At 43.6% G+C, this 23980-nt stretch overlaps 1 protein-coding gene across 1 annotated transcript; it reads left to right on the forward strand.

Annotated features, from left to right (window-relative positions):
* The first annotated feature begins 328 nt into the window (after nucleotides 1-328).
* On the forward strand, nucleotides 329-22437 carry wnk2 (WNK lysine deficient protein kinase 2). Its single transcript, XM_070902634.1, has 30 exons — nucleotides 329-1006; nucleotides 5328-5500; nucleotides 6124-6344; nucleotides 7301-7458; nucleotides 8353-8441; nucleotides 8661-8880; nucleotides 9703-9970; nucleotides 10314-10621; nucleotides 10740-11648; nucleotides 12144-12266; nucleotides 12762-12794; nucleotides 13026-13142; nucleotides 13329-13751; nucleotides 13927-14598; nucleotides 14939-14988; nucleotides 15105-15267; nucleotides 15359-15475; nucleotides 15567-15737; nucleotides 15900-15942; nucleotides 16050-16211; nucleotides 16409-17286; nucleotides 18241-18298; nucleotides 18425-18489; nucleotides 18607-19196; nucleotides 19306-19538; nucleotides 19652-19882; nucleotides 20046-20144; nucleotides 20964-21008; nucleotides 21125-21447; nucleotides 22135-22437. Exons 1-30 carry the CDS (start codon nucleotides 329-331, stop codon nucleotides 22435-22437), a joined length of 7923 nt encoding a protein of 2640 aa, XP_070758735.1.
* The last annotated feature ends 1543 nt before the right edge of the window (nucleotides 22438-23980 follow it).

Raw genomic sequence — 23980 nt, forward strand, 5'->3', positions numbered from 1 at the left:
CTCATAGGTTGAACTGGCAATGACATCAGGCTTGACTTGAATATTAGCTTTCTAGCAGCTCTCGGTGCTGTACTGCAGCAAGGTGGGGGACCGGGGCGTGAAGTGGCAAGGAGCAATGCACGCATCCTCCGAGCTGGACATTTTGTGGGGGGTGCTCTGAGACCTAAACAAATCCAAAGCATAAGGCCATACATCCTGAGCTGGCGAACTGCGTCACTGCATGCGCGTGTTGCAGGTAGGCAGCAAACTCTCCCACCGCCGGGAGAGCAGCGTGCTCATCATCCTCCCCACACAATGTCGCCGGTAAGTGTTTAACAAGTTACCGGGGATGGATTCGGCGGACGATTCGAGAAAAGATCCGCCACTGGGATCCACGTTTTCCTCGGCACCCAATTTAGACTCGGACATTAACGCAAATGCTCGCAGGCCTGTTTATGAGAATGGGACAGACCACAATGTCAACATTCAAAACGGAGCCCTGCGAGGATCGAGTGACCCCAGCGCGTACCCGTCCACCGACTACCAGGGGCTGATCCGCCAGAGGTTCATCCGGCGGAGCTTGTGGGTGTCGGACTCCGAGGAGCAGCCGGTGGACACGCCGGAGTGTGTCAACAGCAGCCCGGTCCTCAACATTGACCTGCGGACCATCGTTGACCGGAGTCGCGCCAGGGTTCTGCAGGGAACCCGAGTTCAGGGCCTCCAGGAGACCTCGAGCACGGAGAGCCAGGTGGGGCTGAAGGACAGCGCCACAGAGAGCGCGAGCGCCGATGAGGGGAAGGGGGACAGGAGCGAGACCGCGCCGAAGGCAGAGGTCGCGTCCTCGGACGTCACAGGTAAAGCAGGAAGCGACGAGAACGAAGAGGAGCCCGGGATGAAGGCTGTGTCCACCTCACCTGGGGGCCGCTTCCTCAAGTTTGACATTGAGCTGGGGAGAGGGTCCTTCAAGACCGTCTATAAAGGTCTTGATACCGACACCTGGGTCGAAGTGGCATGGTGTGAACTCCAGGTGGGTTCATTGATCATTCAAGTCCAGCACCAGTAATAGGCCTGTTATCTGGGATCTATACTGAAAGACCTGCCCAAAGAGTCTGTCCTCTGTCAGTGTGCAGCCTTCTGCTCGGGGTGCCAACATTTGGTCCAGGGGACACTCAGGGATCTTTCTGGATGGTTTCTGTTTCCCCAGAAAACAAAGGACTAGTTTAATCACAAGTAACTTAATACATTTGAAGTTGAGACCAGATCATATCCAACAAGCTCTCAGGCCAGAGTCCCTCAGGTAAAATATGTTAATGAAGGATCTGTGGCACTTTACACCGTTAAATGACATTACCTGCTTATAGGGGCCTTGAGATCCATGAGTGAATATGGATTATTATCAGATTATTATGCTTATTTGTTGAATCTTATTAGGCGCAGCCACTGATCATTCAGGATCAGGGTAAAACAGATGAACCAGTGAGCAGTTGCAGGCATTTGTGTTATGTTCTTACTGATGATTTGATTTTTTATTTATAGAATTGTTCTTTTCCATTGTTTTTATAATCTCGCATATTGCTGACGTGCACAGTGCCGTGCAGCACCCAGATGAGATTCTGTGTTTCCCCATTCTGTTTTCCACAATGTTTTTGTTAATGAGCCATCTTGGATGGCTTTGTTACTGAGGAGAAGGATCGTTCAGAGTATTGTTACAGGGCAGAGTGAGGAGGAGGAGACTGTCTGTCAGTCAATTCGCTCACATTGCACCAGCTTTCCCTCTCTTAAAGCCTAAATGTTGTCATCATTTCGTTTTGTGTCACTCAAAGACGTTAATAAGATGTCTTTATTCTCCTTTTCCTCTTGACTTTCTTGAATTATAACTCAATTGAATTGGAGTCATTCTGCTCTCGCACCTTGACAGTATTCAGTCATTATGCACAGTGTCGGCAGATGTAACTGTAGACTTTTAGCATGGGGCTCATATAAACACATGGCTTCATAGCAGTGACAGTTTACTGTACCAGTAATCTGTGTATGTGGTAATCTAGTGATCAGTTTAGATGCTATCCATGTGATATACAGATTAGCCTGTAGACAGACGTGTAGACAGTGGTTGCCCTTTCACGGCTCAAAATGTGATAAGCTTTTGCCGTCTGTTCAGAACAAATAGCTGCTACTACTAACTGAATCATACTGATGTGAGAATGACTCCCTTTATACAGTATTCTCAGATAAAACAGAGGCAGATTAGACTGTAGACACATGCACAGGTTTAGACTAAAATCAGTGTGTCTGTCCTTTTTAAAGTTTCTGATACGTCAGGGAAAATCTCTCTCTCTCTTCCTTGGGAATTAGTTACATAGCCACTGTTTTAACAGATAGTTCACATCTTTGTTATAGCTTTACTATTTCCATTGTCCTAAAAAATTAGAAAATACATTCTTTTCTTATGGCTTCCTGGGACGGCATGTTTATTTTACTGCCTTGTGTGTGTAGAAACAACCTCTTAAGTCGAAAACAGTGGTTTTTCAGCAGCACACTTAATATTATTAATAATAATTGTATTAATAATTTCACCAAACTTTGATTAGCAACTTTGTTGTTGTTGGGGTTTAGACGTTTCGTAGGGGCCAAAAAAATCAAGCCAGTTCAGGCTGAGTCAGCACCTTAACATAGTTTTATGAACCATTAATTTACATGAGATATATGTACGTTACATTCTCATAATGAGAATAACGTTTGTGACTTTGAGGCACAGCTCAGCAGTGTGATTGTATAGATTTAGTGCAGCTTCAGATCAGAGCTGATGCTTTTTTTTTGTCTTCCTACTCTTGCAGAATCTAGGTTCACCCCATGCAGCCTAAGGGAATACAAATTACAGCCCAGCTCAATCAGGTTGAGACGTAGAATTAAATCACTTTTACGTTGTGCTTATCTCACAACTCTTGTTGGCAACAGCACCGGTCTAGATCCCAGTGAGGCGAGGATACCCACGTTCTCTGTTCTGTTGATGTTAGCACCATAATATACGCGTAATGAGGCTCTGGCTCTGACTTTGGATGTGAAACTTCAATCCATCCTTGTAGGAATTAACAAAGTGATTGTCTCCTCGTTACATCCCACATTTCAGCATGGGTTCTCTACTTTTGTACCTTGACATTACCTTCAGTTTTCAAGTCTTCGTTAGGGATTTAAAGGGATTTAAAGAGCGCCTAAAGCCTCTTTTTTCAGTATTTCTAGTCATCTGTCAAGAGAAACCAACCACTGGTATTTTTAAACACTTCTGCATTATTAACTGAAGTTTACTGGAGGAAGAGTACTTTTTTTAACGTGTATCAAGAAAATCATGTATCATGCATGATGATCTCTACAGCAAGTGTATATGTACAGTGTGTGTGTGTGTGTGTGTGTGTGTGTGTTTGCGTCTGAGCAGGTTCTTAGGGGAGATCTAGTGATGATTCAACCATTCTGTCCCTGGAGGTGAGGCCTTGCCCTTCAGCGCTTCTGTGCCCGTGTGCCTCGCTCACAAAAAGCAGCTGTAACTCAAATCGTGTACCTCCGCTGTCTGTATATACTGTGTGTGTGTGTTTGGGGGTAAGACTAAGAGTGAGACAGCAGAAAACATACAGTATATGCTCATAGAAATATTCATAAATCAGATTTGAACAGGAGCTGGTGCCAGGCTGCTAGTGATTGTTACTTATTTATCCCCTAAATGATGATCAAACATCTGCTGAGCATGTTGTTTTCCCGCAATCAGCAAATCATGCAGCATGATTTAGTAAAATACCAAAATACTTTGCGACTCTGAGATCTGTGTCTCGCTGTTACATTATTTGTCTTGTTTGATAGCTTAGTAATGAATGCTAAACATGGATTTACAGATGTGTCTGGAGAGTGAATCCTGCTGATGCAGCCCTCTGCACCAAGACAGAGGGAGAGAGAGGAGAGAGAGGGAAAGGGTGGGTTCAGCTGAGGACAGCGTGTAAGACGTGTAGTATTTAATACACAGCAAAACAGGAGTTCTATATTTATATTAATTGCAGCGCCCTCACCACTCCACACATCAGTGCTGCTAATGTGTTTCCTTACTCAGTTTTTATTGTGCAAAATGAAGTCTCAGTAAAGCAGATTCTGTGTTGTAAGTGCCACACCCTGATTAGATCTTCTCTCTGCAAATGTTCAGTCATAATCTGTACGTAAACTGACTAGACGATGGGACAATATGGACAGAGAGACGAGACAAAGTGAAATGTATTTGTTCTTAATAAGAATCAGCATTATGAAGGTAGCTAAAGTGGGAGGCGTATCCTTCACAATGCTGCGCGTAATCTAAGACGCTTTAGGCTGCACACTGCATACTTCACTATGGGCTGTGAATGAAATCTGATTCCCCAGCATCAGTCAGTAATCAATGCCACAAGATGTACACTAGGTAATTGTGCACCCTAGACATTTAAAACACTGAACGCACCCTCATCGTCACCATCAAAGTGCGTATACTGAGACAGCAGGAGAGAGATTCTGGAGGTCGTGTAGCGTTCGTCGTGGCCGAAGCCGCTGGGTTGTATCTGCCATGCTGACTGGAGAGAAACAGAAATGTAGAGGATGTTCGCTGTCAGCTGTTTTCCTATTTATACAACAGTTCAGGGAAGGCAGGGGCCAAAATATTGATCCAGTATACACGGATTTACTCAGACTTGGATACCCAAAGATGTAAGATTTAAACTCTGAAGACGCTACACAGTAACTATATCAAAGATGGCGTTTTTCCTGATGTTTTGGGCTTTATGATAGAAAATGATTTATCTACAGCATGCCCTTATAAACTCTTAATGTTTTTTTTTGTTCCATTTTTTCCCCCAGCGGCACAGTTGGCATTTGCTGATTAAAAATGCAGTTTAATCTTTTGTTTATCTGCTATAACAGATGTGTCTGTCTGTATCACATCAGATTAAATAAGGCTTACTCTGAAAAATGTAGTTCGGATCCCACTCATAGTTGTGAGGTGTCTCAGTGCCGTGTGGTTCAGACCCCCATGTTTACCCACTCAAAATGCCAAAGTTGTGTTCACTCTAAACATGAGCCACAGGCAGTTCTAACAGAAGCAACACCCGACTATTTAAAGTTGATATTGTATCGCTTCCATTCCCTCTTTATATAAGAAAAAACACTGAAAACGATGATGATTCAGCCCCTCCTTCTTCCTCCATCACCCCTCGAACTTGTTAAATTTGGACAAATTGACCACTGCTGGAGCTTCTCCTCGGATAAGGCTTCAGAAAGGAATGAGTGGGCAAACTTGGAAATCCTTATTTCTCATTTTGAAAAATTAATTGTTTTTTCCCCAGGAACGGAAATTGTCCAAAGCTGAGAGACAGAGGTTCAAAGAGGAGGCAGAGATGTTGAAGGCTCTCCAGCACCCCAACATTGTGCGGTTTTATGACTTCTGGGAATCACCGGTTAAAGGGAAGAAGTGTATCGTTCTGGTGACAGAGCTGATGACCTCAGGGACACTGAAAACGTGAGAATCAACATGAAAATACGAGAAAAACATTTTCTAATTAATCATTTTTTCTTGTATGTTTAAGATATCTTGGTGTGCTCCCCATCTTAGCTCATATGTGTCCTTTTCATACCTTACTGTAAATCACTGATCAGACAGCCATCTCTTATTGCTTCCTCTATTAGTCAGTTTAAACCTTACAGTAATGACCATTAGACTGTCTACATCATGTGTATCAGGTTTCATACCAATTGAATGACATTACAGTAAATCTAATGCTCGACTGCTAGACAGATTGAAACTCCAAGATGATGTTCATGTTAAAGGAAAATGAATAATTGTGATTTTGGCATTGTTTTTTTTGCTCAAAACTTAATTAACAAAACAAAAGTTTAAGTCCATGTGAGGAGATTAGTTTGAGAATAGAATGATTATCTGGGATTCATATTGACTGTGTGACTGATGCTTAATGAAAGCAATAACAATTTGCAATGGAGAAAGAGCTCCATGAAAACATTTTACCAGCACAGCGACTAGTGGGGACAGACCTTCATATGTCAATTTGTGTCTAACCATTCAGTGTGTTCTTGACCTGGTGTTAACTGGAACATCTCCATCATGGTGTGTTTATCCTCCCGCAGGTATCTGAAGCGTTTTAAGGTGATGAAGCCAAAAGTTCTCAGGAGCTGGTGCAGGCAGATTCTCAAAGGCCTCCACTTCCTCCACACAAGGACTCCTCCAATCATCCACAGAGATCTCAAGTGTGACAACATCTTCATCACTGGTCCTACAGGCTCTGTCAAAATAGGAGACCTGGGCCTGGCAACACTGAAGAGGGCCTCCTTTGCTAAAAGTGTTATTGGTTAGTCATCAGCTAGTTGGCAAGACGCTGTTTTATTGAATTGTGACTAACAGAATATTTATTTTGAACCCGCAATAACTGATATTTTTTGGGCACTCAGGGGCAGCGGAAACAAGCTGTGAATACAACACTGACATAGTACCTTTTAAGGCTTTCAGCAGATACGGTGCAACATTAGCATTCATTTAGAATCGTGATTCAGGTAACCTGATGAATGTGAGTCCAATATTCACTCTCCTTTAGATAACACTGATCAGAGAGGTGAGAGTGCCAAAACAGTTAAGTTGTGGGCCGTAAGTCCAAAACAATGAGCTGAAAGACACTATGAAGCTCTGTAGAGCTGAAGGGAAGAGCAGAGTCATGTGATATTTCTCTGTGAGTTTGTGATCCATTGTCAATACAGAAATATTGATTATAGCTGCTTTAAACTCTATATGTGTTTCACTCAGTTTTCCATAGACCATTTGAAATGATACAAGCTTACATTTTTATTAAACTACAAGCCTGTTATTTTAATAAATGTTACAGACAACAATGACTATCAATCTCTGATACCTGTTTTCTTTCATAGGAAATAAGTTACCTGAGGACAGCCAATAGTCTATATAGCCTATATTTTTACATCTCATTCAAAATCAGGATAGTGTCCACTTTAAGCCCACCATAGTTTGATCAAAGTTTTCTTAAATTATTCAATGCTAAATAATCATAAAACAGATATTTTCTGTGAAGGAGTGCCACCATATTATTCTGTTAAAGTTGAACATTTGCGTTTTTTACTTTTTAACAAATTCTTTCTTGTCATCAGACATTAGAAATCACTTGATATCATGATGAAGCAGCTGTGTTGGATTTCAGTCCTTGATGCTGACATTGATCCCACTGAAACAGGATGAAACACTGATAACTGCATGTGAGTTTATAATTGATCTACCTCTCTTGCATTGATTCTCCAGGCACTCCAGAGTTCATGGCCCCAGAGATGTATGAGGAGCACTATGACGAGGCTGTGGATGTCTACGCCTTTGGGATGTGTATGCTGGAGATGGCCACCTCAGAATACCCGTACTCTGAGTGTCAGAATGCGGCTCAGATCTACCGCAAAGTCACCAGTGTGAGTTCACGTTGAAAGCTGTTCAACTCTGCCATTGTTATCACAACTGTTTCAGTCTGTGTTAGAAACATGTTTGAAGACTTGGCTTGTTATTCTTATTTCTTGCGACAAATAACGTATGTGCATTATTTTCTTTAAAAGCACGGAACTGTTTTCAACTAAATAAATCAGTTCTTACTATTAGTGTGTGGGGTTGGGAGATATGTACAGAGGTTGCAACTAATGATTATTTTCAATCAGCTGATTATATATTCTTTAGTAGAGTGACAAAACATGCAATATTTAATGTTTTAAAGTTAAAACGGATGACACCTGCCCACCATATTTAACCAAAGTAAAAGTAAGTCCTACAATCTCGTTTAGAATGCTAACTACTGTTTATCATCATCATCTAAAATGCTCAATGTTACTGCATTATTTACCTATATTTTTTTAACATTAGCTAACATTAGCCACCAAAGCTACTCGTCATACCAGAGCAAGTAAATCTGTAGCAGCATTAAATTGAGCAAGGGTGCATTTCATTTCTTAGGAATTCAACTTTTAATTTGTAAGGAAAAGAGTATGTTATTTCTTCTTTCAGTATTATATAAAATGACTCCTGCCATGAATCAGTTATCATAATTTTAATCAGTTCTTCGCGGGTCAACTAATCACTCAGCTAATCGTTCCAGCGCTCCTAAAGTCCTCTTGTACGGCAGTAGCTTCTTAATCCCCAGAGTTGAGATGTCTGGGAGAAAATGTGTTTTGCAGAGTCTGTAATTAATGTTTTTTGACACTGCAGACTGTACTTACTTCCTCTGTTATGCAGTCAGCCGCTAAGTACTGCTTTAAGTGTGCTTAAAGTGTGTCAGCTGGTGAGTTGAGACATGCTAATACCTGTTTGTTTTGCAGGGGGTGAAACCTGCCAGCTACTGTAAAGTCAGTGACCCAGAAATTAAGGAAATAATTGGTGAATGTATCTGCCACAGATGGGAAGAAAGGTAAGTGGACCGGGACCTTTGACAGCGTCTCGGGGCTTGTGACGCATTTTGTATGTAGGTAGAGGTTGCTGTTTTGTTTCTGTTCCTGCAGTGTGACGTTAATGCCAGTATTTGGCTCTGGCACCAGTTGACGTTTCTGTGTGTTGTGCATTATTAGGTTTTACTGTTACAGTGACCTTTACTACAGGTCAGTACCTAGTTTTTGTGTATTTCCTGCAGGTACTCCATCAAGGACCTCCTGAACCATGCATTCTTTGCAGAGGACACAGGCGTGAGGGTAGAGCTCAATGAAGAGGATGATGGGAAGAAATCCTCCATTGCTCTGAAGCTGTGGGTTGAGGATACTAAAAAGCTGAAGGGGAAGTACAAGGACACTGGTGCTATTGAGTTTACCTTCGACTTGGTGAGCGAGGTGCCAGAGGTCGTTGCCCAAGAAATGGTAAACAAATATTTTGAGTTACTGAAGTAGTCATTGTATTTGATGAATATAAACAGACGGAATTAGTCATTAACTTTATAATTATTATGTTTTACTTAAGTGGGTAGCAATTAGAGGTCTGAAACGAGGTGTTCCAAGGAAACTATCGATCCCTTTTCTGCTGAAGCTGGCTTAATTTGCAGACTCGGCCATAGCCTTGGAAAATACTCTTTTCTGATTGGCTGGCAGGTGTCTGTTAAAATCCATTGGCACTTCAAAAACAGATGAAGGAAATTAAGCTGCAGGTAACCATAGCAACAATACTTCTGCTTTGTGCCACAAGTCTCATTGGTAAAACAGGCCTAACCAAAACTTAAAACTGAGTTTGAAAAAAAATGGATGGTGAACACAAATTGAACACAATTTCTCGTTTTGCCTGTGATAAAAACACAATAATCCACACTGAGGAAGCAGTGGTAATGCAGTGAGGTGCCTTTGATACATCTTGTTGAGGATGATTACCTCTGTAGTATCATTCCACTACATACTATTGGTTCCTGTATATAGTGTCTTGTAATAATACAGCTGTCTTTACTTGGAACACAACCTCAGGCCCTTTGAATTATGTGTAATGTAGCTGGCAGTTGGTTAGTGGTCATGTCTGTAATGATAGGCTTGAAGCATGTACTGTATTGATTGAAACTAGAGCAACTGATCAGTTGATCTTTGCTCTTCAGGGGAAGAACAGGATTAGATTTGTTGATTTATTATATAAGGTGTTGAATTACAACCATGACTCAGTTTGTTCTGAGCTGCAGCGAGCATCTTGCCTGTGTCCTGTAGGTGGAATCAGGTTTTTTCCTGGACTGTGATGTGAAGGTAGTTGGGAAGTCTATCCGGGACCGCGTGGCTCTCATCAAATGGAGGAGGGAGCGGACTGTCTCACCAGGAAATGGCGAGGCGCCTGTGAAAAGGACGCAGCAGAACCTACTGCAGGTGCCCGGTACCGGCGTACCACAGGCGGCCACATTTGCTACAACAGATTATGAGGACCAAGAGGTAGAGCAGCAGACCCTGATCTGCACCGTGCCAGCCACCACGTCTACCACATGTGAGAACCTGCAATTAGAAGCACACATGAATGTGCTGTTTATCATAGAACCTGAGTCTCTGGTAATGAATCCAGCCACTGTTAGAACTCACTCAGCCATTAGCAGGACACTGACTTTGACTTAAAATGGTTAAATTGGTGTTTGTGAATGTGAGAGATAAACAGAGAAAAGGACTGCAGCGTCTGAGTAACACCTATTAGTCAGCAATGAGACATCATCACCATGCTTTTGAATTTTAATGAGATGCTACTCCACTTCTCCCCCTGCCGTTCCTCAGTGTCTGTCCTTCCTGCGGAGGGCATCGTGGTGAATTATGATGTTTCATTCCCTCTGTCATTTCAGCTGATAGTGGAGTGAGCTCTACCATGCAATTAGATGATCTAAACAATCAGCAAAATGGCCTCTACCAGTCGCTTCCAGAGCCCATTTCCACAGCTCAGATGATCTACAGTCCTCCTGCACAGGCTGACCCTCAGCTGCACCAGGGGCCCTACCAGCAACCCACAGCACAGGCCTCACATGAAAACTACACACAAGCATCCACTCAATTACACCAGGGAGCCTACCAGCAAACCACAGGTCAGCTGCATCCTGGGGCCTACCAACAACCTGCAGCACAACTGCACCAGGGGCCTTATCAGTCTCAAACAGTGAGTGAATGCATTTCTTATTTCTGTAGAAACTTTCTTGAATCCTTCATTTTGTTTTGTTTTTTAGTTGTTAAATAATAATTTTTTTATTTTCTTTTTTGGAACAATCCCTGATCAGCGTCACAACAGTGATCCCTTTGTATGCCATGACAACCTGCTCATCACTGAGAGCACAGTGTGTTTTAGGCGTGGAAGCGCATCGTTGCTTGAGATGTTACGGTGTAGGACACACTCTCTCACTAAGACAATGAATCCAAGCCCCTGTCTGTGTCCCTCACAGGATCTGGCTTCAACAAATAGCACAGAGAACTCAGTGCATGCCACAGACTACCTATCATCTAAGTTTGCCCAAAATCCATCACTATCATCGCCTCTCTTGCCCCCACATCAAAACTCTCATCATGACTCAGCGAGTCATTTCAATTCACCTCTCCTTCCCCTGAATTTACAACCTCCCTCAGAGCTCCGTCTGAGCGTCCCACGTAGCCCGCAGCCCCACCACCACTGCAAGGCTTGCATGTCTCTCCTCTTGAGGGACAGGACAAAGGGAAACAGATCTCTGGGGCCCACACTTATACGCTCTTTCTCCACATCAAAGTTTACCTCAGTCTCTAAGGCAGGCTCACCCACATCTCCTCATCTGGCAAGGTCTCCTCCAATCACTCAACCTCCTCCTTTGGCCTCACCCTCTCCCCCATCATCAGACAGTCAACTTACCCTGGTGACTTCACCTTCACATCTTTTCCCACCCTCACAAGTTGTGCTCCCACGGAGTTTGTATGAAGGTGGAGATCTCACTCTTCTCAACCACTGTCTCCGCCACATCGTCAGTCGCAGGACCAGTTCCCCCACCCTCTCTGCTAATCATCCAATGCACAGCCACAGGGAGGTTGGGGGTTCTTCCTCCTCAGTAGCTGAGCATATAGACAAGAGGCAGAGCCTGGATGTCTCGCCCTTCTCTAGCCCAAATCTGGACAGGAATCTGCTGTTATCACCACATGACAGTGAAGGCAGACCAGATCCACTGGTAGGTTAGAGAAGCTTCGTGGAGGCTAAGTCCTGCCATAGCAGCAGCCTGCTGTATCATGATTCTGCCAGCTGCTTCGCTCCTCTGGCCTTTCCATGACGGTAGCAAAGCGAGCCCAACAGCCAGTCTCTGCTCCTGCCTAATCCAAAATAAGGGTTTAGATTCTGGTCTCCGTTTTAGATAAGTTGGGTTGTAACACAGTAGAAGCGCGTGGCAGCGTACGAAATAATGTGCTAGCACAGTGTATGGCAGTATGACGGACGAAAGATTAATGCTGTAACTTCCCTTTTTCATTTTAGCTTGCTTTATTGAACCTTGCCAGCTGCTAAAGAAACATCCCTCTCTACTTTCTTGCTTATGACTACCCCTGCTTTGACACACAGAACATTTTAACCTTGAGCGTGATTTGTTGCAAATATACAAACATGATCATGTTGTATTTATAGCTAAAAACAAGGTCCGACAAATGTGATCTCTCTTATTTGTTTCCGACAGACAGTTTCTGCTCCAGCTACGCCGGCCTCTATTGTGCACCAGAGTAGACAGACAGCACAGAGCTTCCCAGCTGCAGCCCCCACTCCACAGCCGCAGCTTACTGCCCAACCCAGCCAGGAGCAGGTACTGCATGCATCTAACTGCGACAGGCCCTGGCAACAGCTGTAGTAAGACAGATAAAAGCAGAATAAGGAAGCAAAAGTTTGAAAAAACAACCCTTGGAGTCTACTCAGAGGTGCCTAGCAAGGTCATGTTAATATAAGTGTGTTTGGATTGCTGGTTAATCTAAACTAATAATAATAATTATTAGTTTGACGTCCAAAAATACTAATTCTGTCTAGTAAGTATGCTATAGTTAACTGAAACATGCAAACATGCAGGAAATTAATGTGCAGTTTGGTGGCACCAGCCATCTGAAAACACACTATTTGTAGGGCATCTGTGTGTGAGGTGGGTAAAAAGTGCATCTGATGTCCCCTATGAAATGCCTCATCATGTACTTTATATCTATATATGTGTGTGTGTGTGTGTGTGTGTGTGTGTGTGTGTGTGTGCGCGTATGTGAATGGCTTTTCATGTGGTTTGTATTTCCTTCCCATTTGTCTTTCCTCCCTTTAGTGCCATCTCCAACCAGCTGCTGTCCTGCCCCAGGTAGAGCCATCATCTCTTATAACTTACTGCGGGCTACAGTACACACACTGCAAACCACACAGAATAATTGAATCGCGTTAAGTCTACCTACCCTGCAGCTCACTTTTATTAAAGTGGAGCTTTTAGACCAGAGTATCTTGTCAGTTTAATTCAGAATTAGTTTGTGTTTCCACCACAAAATGCATTCTCTCCAATCAAAGTGGAAAACAAATGTTTGATTTCCTTCCTTAGCTGTTGTCTGTTGACCAGCCTGCATCTCACATGAGTCCTCCTGACATATCTACCAGTTTCCCACAGTCAGTCTCCAGTGCTCCTCCCCCACTCCTGCCCCTGCAGGTCAGCACACAGGTGCGTTGTGGTAGCATTAGAAACACAAGATCAAACTAAGGTAGAAACAGAATTTGGTATAAACATCCTACAAAAGTTAATAAAGGATACAGGGCTGAGTCATACATAAAGGGCCTGTGTGAATGTCGTTTCTATAGACTGGTTATCTTTGTTCATTTTTTATCATTTTCCCTTTTTCTTTCCCAGTTTCCCTCACCATATCCTGTTGTTCAAACAGGGGGCCACAAGCCCCCTCCCTTCCCCCCAGGTCCTCTGCCATGTGCCTACAGCAGCAGTGGCCCTCCAATGTATAGCTCCCACTTCTCAACTTCACCCCACCATCCCTCCCTTCCTCTGATTCCTCATGCTGCCTTGCCCTCTATACCTACTCTTGGCACCCCTCAGACCCCTCTGTCCACACCTCAGCACGTGCCCCATGTGGCACTCCCTACTCCGCTTTTTGCCATGGCCATGTCCCCTGCTGTGCCCCAGCAGCAGGGCGCCCCCCCCCCTTCTCAGACAAACCTTGGTAGCTTCCATACCACCCATCCCTTACCTCTCTCCCAGGTACCACCCACCCCATACCCCGCCCCCCATCCTGAGCAGGAACTGGCTGAGCAGCCTGTCCAGGTGAATATGTGACTCAGTTCTCACTGTAATGGTTGGGTCATGGGAAATCTGTAATACTAAGGTGGCAATGTGTCTTAACCGGTTAATGCATGCAGGACATGCGTTTGTGGATTTAGAGGTGAACAATATTTGTATTAACAGATGAACAATTCCCTAAATGTGCTATTTTTTCCAGGTACAGAGGATTGCACCACTGGGGAATATGGGAGATGTTCACCTTTTGGCTCCGGCCCACCCTGAATTGCCTGCTGTTCAGACTCCTCTCTGGGGAAGTGGTGTAGATGCAGAGACTACTGCAGCTCTCCTAGACTTAACTGGAGCCCCTATAGTTCCAGCTCCAGTCCCAGCCCCAGCCTCAATCTCAGTCCTAACTACAACCCAAGTTGAAACTCAAGCCCCAGCACAGAACCAACCACCAGTCCCAGTATCAGCTCAGGCTGCAGCTATGCCTCAAAGTCAAACTTCAATCCTTGTTAAAGCCCCAACTCCAGTCCCAGTACAAGTTCCAACAGCAGTGCAAGGTCCAGCCTCAGCCCCAGTTAAAGCACCAGTCTCTGTGTCGGGTCCCACTTTTGAACCACCAAAAAGCTCAGACACATCTTTTGCAATAGGTAAACCCAAACTCTCAGTTCCAGGTTTAACCTCGGCCCCAATCCCTGGCACACTGCCAGCCCCAGTTCATTCTGCAGCCCCTGCTCAAGCTCCAGCTCCTGTCGCAGCTTCAGTCGCAGCTCCGACTCTGCAGCCTGCTGGCATCCAGACAGCAGTTTCAGTGTCTGAGTGTACCAGCCAGGCCATAACTCAGACAACTGCGTCTAGCACCCTTCAACAAGAGCTCTGTGTAGAGGTAGGGATAAAGCCAAAGTTTGTACATTTTCTAGTGTAAAGTAAAAATCTGTACACATATGCATCTCTTTAAAAATGTAGCATTTTCCCTGCATCAGTGACATCTAATTGTTACTCAGAAAGCATGTTCAAACCACAGACTGTCTTTCAAATTATTCACATCAGTTTTATATCTCCATCCCATCTTGAAACCAGTGATACTAAAATTAGCCTTTGAGGTCAAAAGCTAATAGCACACATTGTAATACTACTACTATATAGTCTTGATCCATTGTGTATAAAATAACACCTTTACCAAGGTCTCCTAACTGGTTTGCACCTTCCCATTTCTCTGTCTTCAGGATGTGCTTCAGGACAAACCGGTATCTTTACCCAGTTATGCCTATGACAGGTGTGTGTCATGTCTTTTCAGCTCTTTACAGATTCTGTTCTCTTTATAACTTTGTGTGATGAAAATGTGTCACCAACCCAGAGGTGAATAAGTGTTTTTAACTTTTCCTTTCATAGTTTCAACTCTGATGTGGCATCTGGTAAGGAAACAAGTGACGGCTATGACAGCTTGGCCAGTGGAGGGAAGGGGGACGGAAAACCCAGGAAACACCACCGCAAGTCTGCCCGCACACGTTCACGGCAAGAAAAGACCAGCAAACCCAAACTGAGCATGCTCAATGTGAGTCACGGTGTAATTTGTGACAATTTAAATTACAATTTCTTAAAATCTTAATGTGTCTGATTGCAAAGTGTAACCCATGCCCTCACAGGTTTGCAACACTGGTGATAAAATGGTTGAATGCCAGCTGGAGACTCACAACCACAAAATGGTGACATTTAAATTTGATCTGGATGGAGATGCTCCAGAGGAAATCGCCACTTACATGGTTAGTTCAGCCTTTTACAGTTTGCTGTTTTTGTCATCTATTAGTTATTTTTATGACATTGTTTAACATATTTAAAACTGTATGTCTACAGGTGGAGAATGGCTTCATACTGCTGTTAGAGAAGGAGATCTTCATCGACCAGCTAAAGGACATTGTGGACAAAGCTGAAGACATGCTGAATGAAGACATGGAGGGTGAAAGGGCCTCCACTTTGAGTTGTAGTCCTCAACAAGGCCAGATTTCTGAAGGGCTGGTAGGAGAGGTAAGATGGGGGTAGATGTACATATGAATATAGTCTGTATAGATACACTGCACATGCTTATACATAGATTCAGACATTGGACCGAGACTTATTCATACAGAGTGGCAAGGCAAGTAGCAAGCTGCATATTGACTGAGCTCACGTCTGTCTATCGCTCTGCAGAGTCAGCAGCCTGGAGCACCTCAGGCTGTCTATCAGCAGAATGGTAAAACAATTATCTCTTTCAAAAATGTATCTATTTTCACGCCTGTTGAATCACTTATTTGCATATGTCACGTTCACTTGTAAGGTGTCTGAACTCTTGGATTGCAGTTCTTCACACAGGAAAGAGGTGGTTCATAATCTGCCCCGTAGAGGAGACGCCCACATCCAGCCAGGACACCCCATCTGATGGTACAGCTACGCAGTCTCCTGGGAGTTCAGCCACTACCCATCCTACTGACAGTGGCACTGCAAGGCCGTCGGCCTCCAGAGGTGACTTTGTTCCTACAGAGCAATTTCAGCACAAAATCTGACAGCTCCATGGAGCAATAGCACAACCTTGTGGCAGCTGAATGAAAGACATCCTACAGCTCTTGTGTGTAATTATCGCTTTAAAAAAGGTTAAACACTTGGTCTATTTTGGAATCTTATTATCTTTTTCTCTCATCTTCATGTTTTTCCTCTTGCAGAAGAGGGGTCCTCCTCCACAATGTCTGGTGGAAGTGGAGGCTTCACCTACGATGTGTATGGATTCTGTAGCCCTCCAATAATGTCCAACACAGACCCTCTCCTCTTAGCTACTCTGTCTCCCCCTGTGTCTGCTCCCCCGACCCTTCAGTCAGTGTCATCAGTGGAGCCTACGAGCAGCTCGGTCAGCGGCCTGGCCAGCGTTCATCAGGCCCAGCCAGCCAGAGCTCAAACTTTGCCCCCGTCATCCCCTCATACGTCTTTCCCAGTGGATGAGTCACAGGGATCCCCCTTGGGCTCCATCTCTCCGGTCCATGCGGCTCAGCAGATGCCCGACATGACATGTCCTGTGTCTATGGCTGACGAGGTGATCTGCTGCCCTCTGGTCATGCCCCTGTCTCTGGATGTGAGCGGTTTGCAGAGTGGGTCTCCTCTCGCTCCTCTTCCTATCCAGGAGACGGGTTTAGCCAAAGAGCCGCTGTCTGTCTCCTATGCCTCTGCAGCGCGGAGTGAGCGCCCACAGCAGCCTGTGGTGCTCCACCAGCCTTTTTCTAGCGTGGGAGGGACCAAAGTGCCCTCACTACCCCAGAGCCCAGCGCCATCCCAGCACGGTACAGGGCCCGGGGAGTCAGATGGCGAAGGGCGACTGGGCCGCGGGGGCTTTGTGGACAGCACCATAAAAACACTCGATGAGAAACTAAGGAACTTGCTCTACCAGGAATATGCTCCCATGTATCCATCAGGCAGTGCTGCAGAGACACCAGGTTCTGGCACCGAGTACATCCAGTCTCCTCCTGGTCCAGACAGCGCCACAGGAGGGTCAGGAAACAGCACACCAGGGCCAATGGGGGAGGGACGCTACAGGGCAGGAGAACAGCTGGTAAGTACAATAATCAGTAGCTTTTTATATAAATTAAAGGTGCAGTGCACATACAGTTGAAATTGAAAGTTTATTCTTGACCTTTGAAACAGCAGCTGATTAATAGCTGTTCTGGAGCTTTCGAATCGCGTCACACTATCCCACAGTTTGCCCGGTTGTCATGGGATTGTAATGTTCATTTATTTTTGAGCAGTTGAAGGACTTCTTGTCCATGTTGGCTTAAGAACTGAGAAATAAATTTGACTCTTGACCCTTATTTCACCACAAGGTCCATTTAGTGTTTGGTATTAATCTGCTGGGGAAGATTGTGTGATATGATCGAGAGCTCCAGAGCAGCAACTAAATGGACCTTGTGGTTCGATTGTTTTTTGTGTATTTGTGTATTAATTGAATGAATGAATATTGAATTTTGTCAATTATGTGTATTCTAAGTTATTTTACTGAAAGATTGCATGTTTTATTATTGTTTTCAAAGACATTACTGGTGTAAACAAACCTTTAACAGCATCAGAAAATGTTAATACTTTGATTTAGTTGCTGTCAATCAATTTGGGAGTGATGAAGATTGAACACATTTTGCCATATATCGAAAACTATAGTGTATTCAAATGTAAATATATGGTAACACTATTAGTAGTATATTTCGGCAGCATTAATTGGCATAGTCTAACAATTAATTCTTGTTTTAAATATTTCGTTTGATATATTGCCAGATATACTATATGCCATTTGGATACATGGAAATATGTTTCTAGTTGGATAAGGGGTTTGAAGAAAAACTGTACTGCCTACAGTAAGAATTCATGAGGAATATTTAGTTAGACATCATCATCAACCTTCCTCAACCTTTTAGGCAATACTAACAGTTATATAATAGGACAATTATTAATGGTTTGTATTGTAGTTTTCCCATGTCTCTGTTTTGTTCATCTCTCACCCTGTCACCTCTATTAGCCTCAAATTCCAGAGAGAATGGATAGTTTGAGCACACTGAGTGACTCAGCCGTGTGTGGTATGTACAGCAGACACTAATCAATCTAACAAGACTGGCATCATTAACTTCTAACTAAACTTATGTTTTACTGTTAGTTGATTACTGCAGTGCCACAGTCTCTCATTGTTGTGGAAACTTTTTCAGCTTCCCTGTCAAGAAGACATGTTCCTCACTCTGCTTCCTGCTCTGGAACAAGAGGCCGATTTAAGGTATGAAATGGAGATTTTTCTCACATTTAAGGGGAAAGTAGAATTGACTGCATTTGCTCTTACAGAAGCATCACCTGATGCTCTGTGTAAACCCAGTTTGTTCTTTGCTTTTGGCAGATAATCTCTGTGCCTCCCGAAGTGTCCAACAGGCGAGATGTGAAGCAAAGGAGCTGGAGCAGCGCTGCCTCACCGGCACACCCTGTAGAATACAGTGCGGACCATGTTCAGGCTGAGGCCATGACTGCCTCCACCACAATTGGCCGTTTCTCTGTGATTTGCACTGAAGATGACATTACACAGAGGACACGTTGCAGCCGCTACTCTGCACCGCCTGATTTCTACCTGGACACACCTCCTTCCATGGCCAAGCGGGGCTCCCTGCCTCGGACCCTGACCTCGCCGTCTGTCCCCGTGGATGTCACGATCCACGCTCGTTTCCTCTCCTCAGACTCGGGGGCCGAAAGCAGCCCTGCAAAGCTGGCTCCTGCCACCCCGTCTCAACATACTCGCTCTGAGCGCAGAGGCAGTGACCTCATGAAGAGGGCAGTGGCTTTCCTCCGTCGTTCAGGGCGCAGCAGCAGTGTGCAGAGCTCTGACTCGCCAAGTAGACATGGAGGCATGCACGGCTCGGCCTATGCCAGCAGTGATAATGACTCAGAGATGGAGGACTCAGACATGAAGAAGGAACTACAGAGACTCAGGGAGAAGTAAGTTTAGCCTGTGGTTTACTTTTGGCCTTATTTAATGTTTTTACATGAAAATATTTTATCATTTAGCTTGTAAGTGACCAGTGTATCCCTGCCTCCATCCCCTCAGACATCTGAGGGAGATCTCTGAGCTACAGGCCCATCAGCGGGGGGAAGTGGAGCTGCTGTATCGCCGGCTTGGCAAAGCCCCTCCTCCTGGCCTGGGCCTCTCACACGTTGCACCTCATGCCGGCCGTAGAAAGAGGTCCAGCAAGCACAGACTGAAGCCTGGCAAACTTCTCAGCCCTCTGGTTCAACAGTTTAGAAATGTCACAACCAAATCCAGTGACTCCAGCAGATCCAGTGAGTTCCTTTTCAGAATCTCCAGTATTACAAGTTTAGTATTTGTTAGATTAGCCAGGAGTATACCATTCTGATGCTTGTGTGTGTGTGTGTGTGTGTGTGTGTGTGCCCAGGTGCTGCTACAGGTACAGGTGAGCCCACTGTGAGTTTAAATGGCTCTCCTGCCAAAGGGTCTTTCCCCACTCACGGCAGAGCACGCTCATGCACCAGCCACCTTCCCAGCTCAACGTCAGAGCCCGTGCAGACTCAGCAGCCCTGTTCCCTCAAGGGCTCTTTGTCTTCTGATAATATTTACGCTGGACTTCATGGCGACGGCACCGGCACACAAGCTCCCCCCGGACAAGGTGACCACCAGCAACATATGACAGAACATCTCAGCTGAACAGTTTCCACTAATACTAGACTGTAAATTTGTTTGTGGTGTTTTGTTTAATAAGATTGGATATTTCAGTGTGTGCTCTTCTTACCCTGGTGTCCTCTTCCCTCTTTGATTATACTCCTCTACAGGCTGGGCTAATTACCCTCAAACATCTGAGAGAGTGACCTATAAATCGAGTAGCAAGCCACGAGCTAGATTTCTCAGTGGGCCTGTGTCTTTGTCTATCTGTTTGTATCTCTTCTCTTCCCGCATAGCTTCATATTTTTGTTTTCCATTGTTATTATCTATTTCTCTACTTTAGCTCACTGATATCTTTTTTTCCTTTTTTGCCAAACTATTCTGCTACAATGCTGGGTTTCCTTTTGCTTCACCTCGTCCTTATCACTGCCATTAGAAATATATTGCTTATTCAAACCCCTGAAAAGTAAAATCTATTTTGAAGAAGTAAAGATTTTGATTGATTAAATGTTTTTTTAGACACACTTTCTCTAAACAAGGAAAGAATTTTGCCCAATTCCATATTAAATAATTCTTACTTATAATTTGTGTTTATTCGTTTATTATTCTAGAAGTTTGAGGTTTGGATAATCATGGTTCATATCAATAGTAATGGGCATTATCTCACATTTCAAGTTCCTTCTACTGATGCTTGTGTTATTTATCCACCTTATAACATACACATCTTTTTGACTAATGCACCCCACATTACTAGGCAATGGACTTTTGCATGCCTCATGCACTTCAAGTCTGCTATAACATTTCTAATGTCTCTCCTCTTTCTTATATCTGTCTTTCTAACACTCTAACACTGCACTTTGATGTGGCTCTCGCCTGGACTATTTGCATGATTTTGCGAATAAATGGACTGTCTCGTTTCAGGGGACTGATTGCTTTGTTTTGTTTACCTATTTGTTAGTTTGGTTTTAGTTTCATCCTTTGTTTTGTGGCAGTATCCAGCAGCTTTGTTTTGCACTGCATCCTGTTATTGAACATTATTACCAGCTAATGGGAATGATCATTTGTATAAAGTCTTTTTCATGTTACAGGGTCAACACTGAAGCGACTGTGTCTCGGCAAAGAGCGTGGCAGCAGTAAGTAGAATTAGTCTCACTAAAAATGAATTAATTCAAAATCATGTTAGTGTACATCAGGCTAATCAGCTAAATAAACATGGTGTCATTGTATCTGTGTATGTGCATCCTCTCAGGGTCTGGAGCCGGGTCAGGGGCTTTCAATCAATCCCAGCAGCCACCTACCGGTGCCACGCCTCCTTCTCATCAGCCAGTGATGGGACTGGCCCAAGCTCAGGCTAATAACAGCAACAACAAGACAGGCACATACACTGGCACATCCATGAGTGCCAATGAAAACACCCTGCCTGAAGACTTACAACGGCTGATGGACGACTGGGCCCAGGAAGTTCTTATCGTCACCCACAGGCCACGCACTAACTCTCTGAGCATCAGCGGGCCGCAGCTCTGGGATCAGGTTGTGCCTCGAACACATGGACAACTGGCTGGTGGTTCAGATGTGAGTTTCATGCTTGTTATGTACCAATTTGTGTTCAGAAACAAAATTAAATTAAACAGTCTTCATTAGAAATTAGTTCCTAGTGGAAGTCTTGCACATACCTTCAGTGTTTAATAAAGAGGCTTTGGCTTGCAGTGCTTCCCACTCAGAACACAACAATTTTTGATAAGCCCAGAATTAGCCCAGAGATAGCAAATTTAAGAAAAATATAGAATGTATTAAGACTACACAAGACTAAAATACTCAACATGCCTTCAGTTATTAGAGATCATATACCCTGTCAGATGACAGCAGTCAGTAGAAATGCAGTAATCTGCTATCATTCTGTCATGAGGTGCATTCTGACTCGCTGATAACAATAACAAAAAAAGAAATAACAAGACAGACAGTAACAAAAAAACACCTACCCATCCAAAGACGGTGAAGAACCCTACAGTACATCCACCCTACAGACATAAACCACAAACACAGATATACACAGACACACACACGCATGCACACACACAGCAACAAACCATAAGCCTGAGAAAATATAGACAATTTAGTTTTGAGTGTGCTTATCGGGCAGCAATTCCACACTACATACTATATATAGTTTGTGTTTACCTACATAATTGATTGTATTACGTAAATGCAGTTAATCATGTTTGCGAAGTTTAATATTTGCCCATTATCTAAATCTTTGAGGTCCCATCATGGACAGCCCCAGGTCCAGAGGTCTGCAATCTTCCCCTGTCATGGCCTGACAGCCCTGGGTCAACAATGATGACCAGCCCCTCCATGAGGCCCCGTCCCAGTTATCAGCTACACTCTGCAGCTCCATTCAGGGCCTTGTCCTCACCCCTTTCTGTTAGCCAGTGGCCTGAGTTTCTCTTCCCCCTCCCTTCAGGAGTCTTTGCCTTTCCTGCTGTGTCCTCAGCCCAGGACGCCCCCGGCCCCATTGCAGCTCCATCATATCAGCCGCCAGACCCCAAAGCCAGGACTCTCTAATTTGAGTAGCATTGTGTCTTCCAATTCTGTTACCAAAAACAAATCTCATGATAGGTCTAGTCAATCTTCTGTGCATATACTGTATATATTTAACCAGCATGTATTTAACCATTTGTACATACCTGTCTCCATTCTTGAGTTATTTTCTTTCATTTGCATCAAAATACCTCATGTCCATATTACAGTACATAATCTTGAGTGCAGTATAATGGTAGTAGTACATTAAAAGATGTATAATTAGCCCAATGAGGCTTAAAAGTGCAGACTTTTGTCATTGCTTATGTATGTACCTGACCACTCATTGAATGTACATAATGTACTGTCCGTTCATGCTGTGTTTATATACATAGTTCATGTTTGTGTTGCTCATATCACCTCTATATAGAAGCTGCCGTGTGTATATATGAATTCCTGTTAGTCTGTACATAGCTCCTGTGTTTGTACAGTTAACATTAGATAATTCATAGGTCGGTGCTGCAGATATGTGTCTTAATGCAACACCTTATTAGCCACCATCATGCCGTCACTGTGAAGACTTGACATCCTGGTCACTAGGACCGGTTGCTTTACTCTGCTCTCTCAGTCCAAGGATAGGTTTCATTCATCATCGATGAAATGCTTCCAGCACAAGCGCTTGAAATATCCTTAAGAGATTTGAATGAACTTGAACTTTATCTTCAGGTGAACAAAACACCTGTGAGAGTGCCTTGAATTGCAGTTTCAATTTTATGAAGAAGAAGCATTTAGATTCAAAGCAGACACTAGATATTCTATATAAGCTTTCACCTTCAAAGGTAAATTATGTGATTTGAATAATGAATGTGGATTGAAACATATTTAATTTAGCAACAAAACACAACTAAACGCTATAATCTGGTTCATAAAATATCACAGATTGTAAAGAAATCTTGTTCACTGAAGTAATTTCCTTGTGGGATTGCTTTACCACCTGCTTCCACCGCCTGCATGAATACACTGATATTCTGAATGTGCACAGGTTGATGTGGTGAGTTACAGGAGGATATTGTGAAAGGAAACTGGCATTGAAACCATACGACAAGGAGGGCTGAAGGACTCAACATGCGAGTCAAATTCATAATCATACCATACCTCTACTAATGCAATCTGTAGCTTTATAAATTGTTGCCTTTGTGGTTTTTAAGAGATTACTGTGTGGTTGGTTGTTGTTTGATAAATGTTGATGATATGACGATGTTAGAGGCACATGAAGAATGTGAATTATTGAGAAGCCACACTGGTTTGACATGTTATTTGTACAATGCCATAGGTTTTCTAAATTATGTTTATTAGCCTAGATGCTGGCCTCACAAGATCATATAGCTCATACAGCTAATTGTATGTATTATGGCTGACTTAATTCAAAGATCTCCAACAAATATGACGCTATCACGGTTTCAGTTAATTTAATAGTACGGCCTCAAAAGCAACACTTTCGCTTTCAATACTTACTTGTCTTTTATAACTTCTATAATTCCCTCTGAAGAAGTGTTTGTTGAATGCATCAACGTTCTTTTAATGTATT

This window comes from Enoplosus armatus, chromosome 3 (assembly GCF_043641665.1).
Source record: "Enoplosus armatus isolate fEnoArm2 chromosome 3, fEnoArm2.hap1, whole genome shotgun sequence".
Classification (NCBI taxonomy): Eukaryota; Metazoa; Chordata; class Actinopteri; order Centrarchiformes; family Enoplosidae; genus Enoplosus; species Enoplosus armatus.